We start from the raw sequence: 6,953 nt of genomic DNA on the forward strand, positions 1-6,953 counted from the left end.
TTACAAAATTATCCTTCATTAATGACATGTGGAAGATAAATTTATATAATTGAAAGGAGAGAGAATAATAAATATTTAAGGATATAATAGGAAAAATAGCATTAATTATTCATTGGAATTGTAAAACGACTTATATTTAAATACAATTTTTTTTCCAAAACGACTTATAATAAAAAACGGAGGGAGTATGTTTTTGTCTTTCACTTTAAAATTATAGTAATAAATGTGACTATGCAAATACAAGGGGTGTTCGCAGTGCGGTTTGAGCGGTTTTGACGATAAAAGTCATCCAAACTACAAAAGAAAAAGACGTGCGATTTGATTTGATTCAGTTGACTTATAGAAAAACCAAACCAATGCGGTTTGGTTCGGTTCGATTGGTTCGGGTTTTTACAAATATTTATTGAGTCATACATACATATATAGATGACAACATAACTTTGTATTTAATCATTCATACACTATTAAATAACAACAAAACTCATCATATTTGGACCGAAATTGAAAGATGAAACATTTGTATAAAAATGAGAAGGTGAAAAAGAAAGAATATAACGGTAGATATTACATAAGAAGATGTAAGATGTATGTGGGGAAGATGACGCGATAATGCTAAGAGAGATTTAAGAAGACTGAAATTGAAACCATAAGTGTAAGGATGAGAAAATTGTTCGTAATCATAAGGCTAACGTATAATAGGTTTAAGTTTGAGTTGAATGTGGGTTAAGTAAAACATAGGTTGTAACATAATGCGGTTTGATTCGGTTTGGTTCGGTTTTAAAAATACAAACCGCAAACCGAACCGAACCATGCAGTTTTGTTAAAAGATGACTCAAACAAATCCGAACCAAATGCAGTTTTTTGCAGTTTGGTTTGGTTTAGTTTGCGGTTTTCTATTGGATTGGTTTGGTATGGTTTTGAACACCCCTAACAAACACTACTCATTTAACTTTAAATATAAATAAAATATTAATACAGAATGACAAAAAAAAATCCGTACATGTGAATATCAACGGTTAAAATCTATTACGGATACAGGGCGGGTAGCTTAATAGATATCCGCGGATAAAATAAATGAATATTTAAATATCTGTTTAATAATGAATATAGAGATACGAGTTTAATGATACTCATACCCGCGAATATTTATATCCGTTAATAAATTATAAGAATTATTTAAATATTAATTTACTATACTTTATCTTTTCATCTTCTTAAAAACTAATCTTCTCATTTATTTATTTTTTAAAGTTTTTTTTGAAGAAAACCTTTTACGTTTTATGCAAATCATATTGGTCATTTCATATTTAAGTTTTTTCTTTATTCCATACCTCATTCAACAATTTCACCGTCCTACCAACCACTTTCTTTATCCAACCAGTGTTTTCCTTATACTCCTCCGTTGCCCGCTCGTTCATCATAACTTACAATCACAATATCTTTCATTTTTTGTTAAAGATGAAATGTATGGATATTATGTTTTAATGAAAATGAAGGAAATTAATGTGATATATATATATTTTTTTAAATAAGAGAAATTTGTTTGGATGTTATGTGTCGTATCTTTAAAAGAAGTTGAAATGTTATCCACGAATATCTGTAAATATTCGCAGATGCCTTAAACCTATAGATTATCCATTTAGTGGATATGGAGCTAATATGAATATCATATTTATTCAACAGAACAACACAAATATCATGTTATCCGTCCCCTGGATACCCATTAGGGATGCTATACAAATACTCATTTAACTTTAAATATAAATAAAATACTAATGCATTTCATCCAAATTTAGATCAAATGGAGTACATTTAACCTGAGAGGATTGGCCCAGCGGAAGGGAGCTCGGGTCCCAAGGGTTTGCTCCCCTTGGGATCTCGAGTTCGTTGGGACAAAAAAAATCTCAAACTCTCAAGGACTACGCGGGGTGAAAGCCCTCTACGTGGATTAGTCGATCTGACTAGTTGGATACCACATATAATAAAAAAATAAAAATGGATTAGTCGATCTGACTAGTTGGATACAACTCATTTTATAAAAAAAAGAAAATTTAAAAACAATTCACAATTTTAATCAACTACCAACTATCTATCCATTAAAAGAATATGCCAACAAACTACCAATAATACCCATTCACTTTAAAATCTATCCATTAAAAGAATATGCCAACAAACTACCAATAATACCCATTCACTTTAAAAATTTTACACTTACAAAAGGTTAAAATAGTAAAAACATAATCACTCAATTAATTCACCTTATTTTTCATTCAAATGCTACCAAGTATCAATTTTTTATTTGATACTTTTTCAACTTTTACTTTTTGACTCCACTTCTCACTCTTTCACTTACTATTTCTCTATCCTACATTTTTTCACTTTTATTTTAATTTTTTTCTTTCCATTTTCTCTTTTCCTTTTTATTTTTCTAAGCATAAATAAATTGAATGAATAGCAACACATAAAAATTTACTACATATTTTATCATTATTAAAAAACTAAATTTCAAATGTCAATTTTTTTTCTCACGAGCCATTAAGAGCAAAATACCAATTTTATGCTTTATTTGATACAGAGAATTCTTATTTTAAAATGTCAAAATTTTTATTTTACGGGCCACTATTAGAAAAATACATATTTTATTTTAACTAACAATTGTCTTTATTTGAGACACAAAATTCTTATTTTTAAATGTAAATTTTTTTATTTTTTTCACGGACCACTCTCAACAAAACACCTATTTTATTTTAATTACAAAGGCATAAAATTATTATTTTTAAAATGTCAAAATTTCTATTTTTTTATAGGTCACTATGAGTAAAATATTTATTTTATTTTAATTAACAATTATCTTTATTTTAGACACAAATTTTTATTTTCGAATATCAAAATTTCTATTTTTTTACGGGCCACTATTAATAAAATATATATTTTATTTTAATTAACAATTATCTTTATTTGAGATACAAATTTTTTATTTTCAAATGTCAAATTTAAGTTTATATTATTATTATTTATTTTATAATTAAATAAATCATCTTAAATCTACATACATATTTAAATTTAATCTATATAATATCAAATAAATTTATATCGCACGGTTATTTTGCTAGTTGAAATATAAATACTTTCAAGAAATATAGAAAAATAAATATATGGTACCATGTTGTCAGTTTCGAGAGCCAAGAGTTCTTTTTACTTTCTCTCTCTATTCTTCTTCACTTTTTCAGCTTCTCTCTCTCTCTCTCTCTCTCTCTCTCTCTCTCTCTCTCTCTCTCCTTCTTCACTTTTTTCTGCTTCTCTCATCTCATCTTGAGAAACTCATCTCCCATTGCTTCTGCTTTTTCTTCAAAAAAAATCCTTCACGCTTCAAAAGAACTTCTCCATTCTCAAGGTAAAACCCTTCTCATCTTTCTTTTCTCATACACCATTTTTAGTTCTTCAACATTATTCAACAAAGATAAAGAAAACTACAATGTTTCCATTTTCACTTGCTTCTTTGTTTACTCAAAGATTTTTACATGCACAGAGCTGCGTCTATATTTCAGTTTCTTGTGTGTTTGTTTGGTGTGACTTGTGATAGTGTTTGGTACGAAAAATGTGCATTTTTTATTTTTATAATAATTTCATAATTTCTGTTTTTAGTGCTGCATTATACTTTTAAGTTCATATGTTTAATTTTTGCTTTTCATTTTGTTTTAATTTGTTAATTGCAGGTTCAATAATCAGATCTTGTGCCTTTAAAGAAAGCTTTTGGTTTTCTCCAACGTTTAAGCTTTGGAACACTGTAAAATCAGAGATCTAGGTTTGTCATTACTGTTAATTATGTTTAAGCTTTTATCACTTTTAATTTAAGCATTTTTTTTATGTTTAAGCTTTTTTATTTTTTGATAAGTTGTAACGGTTAATTCAATGTGTTTTATTATTTATTTTTAGGCTTCTTGGTGAATTTTTGAACAAAGAAAATGCAGAGGCCACCACCTGAAGATTTTCTGTTGAAAGAGACCAAACCTCATCTTGGAGGTGGAAAAGTTTCTGGAGATAAACTAACAAGCACTTATGATCTTGTTGAGCAAATGCTATACCTTTATGTAAGGGTTGTTAAAGCCAAGGATTTGCCTTCCAAGGATGTTACCGGAAGTTGCGATCCTTATGCGGAAGTTAAGCTTGGGAACTATAAAGGAACTACTCGGCATTTCGAGAAGAAAACGAATCCGGAATGGAATCAGGTTTTTGCTTTCTCCAAGGACCGGCTCCAGGCGTCGGTGCTTGAGGTTACTGTGAAAGATAAGGATGTTGTCAAGGATGATTTCATTGGTCGTGTGTGGTTTGATTTGAACGAGGTTCCGAAACGGGTTCCTCCGGATAGTCCGTTGGCGCCACAGTGGTATAGGTTGGAGGATAGGAAGGGTGATAAGGTTAAGGGAGAGTTGATGCTGGCTGTTTGGATGGGTACACAGGCGGATGAAGCGTTTCCGGAAGCTTGGCATTCGGATGCTGCGACTGTTAGTGGGACCGATGCTCTTGCGAATATTAGGTCGAAAGTTTATTTGTCTCCGAAGCTTTGGTATTTGAGAGTCAATGTGATTGAGGCACAGGACTTGCAACCGACTGATAAGGGTAGATATCCAGAGGTTTTCGTGAAGGCTATTTTGGGGAATCAAGCATTGAGGACTAGAATTTCTCAGAGCAGGAATATCAATCCGTTGTGGAATGAGGATTTGATGTTTGTTGCTGCGGAACCGTTCGAGGAGCCACTGATTTTGAGTGTGGAAGACAGAGTTGCTCCAAACAAAGAAGAAGTATTGGGGAGGTGTGCAATTCCTTTGCAGTTTATGGATAGGAGACTAGATCACAAACCGGTGAATACTCGGTGGTTTAATCTTGAAAAACATATTGTTGTTGAAGGGGAAAAGAAGAAAGAGATTAAGTTTGCTAGTAGGATTCACATGAGGGTTTGTCTAGAAGGTGGCTATCATGTTTTGGATGAATCAACTCACTACAGCAGTGATCTTCGCCCGACTGCGAAACAGCTATGGAAATCTGGAATTGGTGTTCTTGAAGTTGGGATATTGAGTGCACATGGTTTGATGCCGATGAAAAATAAAGACGGGAGAGGGACAACAGATGCTTACTGTGTAGCGAAATACGGGCAAAAGTGGATCCGAACAAGGACAATAGTTGATAGCTTTATGCCAAGGTGGAATGAGCAATATACTTGGGAGGTTTTTGATCCTTGCACTGTCATTACAATTGGTGTATTTGACAATTGTCATTTGCATGGTCCTGAAAAAGCTGGAGGAGCAAAAGATGCGAGAATCGGTAAGGTAAGGATCCGTCTTTCGACGCTCGAGACTGATCGGGTTTACACACATTCCTATCCACTTCTAGTTCTTCACCCGAATGGTGTGAAGAAAATGGGTGAAATTCAATTAGCCGTGAGGTTCACTTGTTCTTCGTTGCTCAACATGATGCACATGTATTCGCTACCTTTGTTGCCGAAGATGCACTACATACACCCTTTGACTGTTAGCCAGCTCGACAGTTTGAGGCATCAAGCTACTCAGATTGTTTCAATGAGGCTGACCCGCGCCGAGCCGCCACTGAGAAAGGAGGTAGTTGAGTATATGCTCGATGTTGGTTCTCACATGTGGAGCATGAGAAGAAGCAAGGCTAATTTCTTCAGAATCATGGGAGTATTGAGTGGACTTATCGCCGCAGGAAAATGGTTTGATCAAATTTGCAATTGGAAAAATCCAATTACAACAGTTCTGATTCATATCTTGTTTATAATATTGGTCATGTATCCTGAACTTATTTTACCTACAGTTTTCCTTTACCTTTTCCTGATCGGAATCTGGCACTATAGATGGAGGCCGAGACACCCTCCCAACATGGACACTCGACTCTCTCATGCTGATTCAGCTCATCCCGACGAACTTGACGAAGAGTTCGACACATTTCCAACTTCACGGCCTTCTGACATTGTTCGGATGCGATACGATCGACTCAGAAGCATTGCTGGTCGTATACAGACTGTGGTCGGTGACTTGGCTACTCAAGGGGAAAGGCTGCAGTCCTTGCTGAGCTGGCGTGATCCGAGAGCTACCGCCCTGTTTGTGATTTTCTGTCTTATTGCTGCTACTATACTTTATGTAACTCCATTCCAAGTTGTGGCCCTCCTGGCTGGAATTTATGTGCTGAGACACCCGAGGTTCCGTCAAAAGCTTCCGTCGGTGCCACTTAATTTCTTCAGGAGGCTGCCTGCAAGAACTGACTGCATGCTTTGAAGGACAGTGCAGAGTGGAGATTCATTATTCAGATTCAGGTTTTGTTTTCTGGTTAGATGCATTGTGCATTATTACTATCATTATGTCATAGGATTTTATGCTTGCTTTTGAACTTGATAGTATATCTGTAAGTTTGTAGGTTTGAGCTGAAATTAACTTCTGCCAAATTATTTTCATGCTTAATTAGATTTAGAGTTTTTCTTAATGGAGAATTAGTTTGAATTGTATTGGTGGTTGTGGTAGTGATGTGTTTATTTTTGTTAAATGATGCATTTCTTTTAATATATGTTTGTATGTTCAGATTGGTAGTGAGTTTTGTGAAAAGACGGTATACCCTTGTGGTTTTAGGAAAAAACTATAGTGATCACTGGGAAGTTTTGTGAAAAGACAGTGCAGAGTTTTAAGAAATTTTAATGTCTCAATTTGCACAAATTAACTACAGTGATCACCGTGGGAAGTTTTTGAATTTAATTAATAACATGCTTGATGAATGCATGTGGTGTTACCGTTTTATGTGGTAGATTAGTTTACTTAGGTAGCTTATTTATATCAAGTTGCATTTGTTTATGGAGTTTAGGGGCAAATATTCCAAGATCGACAGACATAGATTGTTGCAGCAATAAGTGATTTTTTTAGCGGCTTTGTATTTTTTATATTTTTCTA

General features: G+C 33.7%; 1 protein-coding gene across 1 annotated transcript; it reads left to right on the forward strand.

The window, feature by feature from the left end:
* The first annotated feature begins 3,228 nt into the window (after positions 1–3,228).
* On the forward strand, positions 3,229–6,555 carry LOC131644772 (FT-interacting protein 3). Its single transcript, XM_058915362.1, has 3 exons — positions 3,229–3,394; positions 3,717–3,805; positions 3,937–6,555. Exon 3 carries the CDS (start codon positions 3,966–3,968, stop codon positions 6,288–6,290), a length of 2,325 nt encoding a protein of 774 aa, XP_058771345.1. The 5' UTR covers positions 3,229–3,394; positions 3,717–3,805; positions 3,937–3,965; the 3' UTR covers positions 6,291–6,555.
* The last annotated feature ends 398 nt before the right edge of the window (positions 6,556–6,953 follow it).

The sequence above is a fragment of the Vicia villosa genome, linkage group LG1 (assembly GCF_029867415.1).
Source record: "Vicia villosa cultivar HV-30 ecotype Madison, WI linkage group LG1, Vvil1.0, whole genome shotgun sequence".
NCBI lineage: Eukaryota > Viridiplantae > Streptophyta > Magnoliopsida > Fabales > Fabaceae > Vicia > Vicia villosa.

Coding starts and splice junctions, on each gene's coding strand:
- LOC131644772 (XM_058915362.1), top strand. CDS start 3,966: ATGCAGAGGCCACCACCTGAAGATTTTCTGTTGAAAGAGACCAAACCT.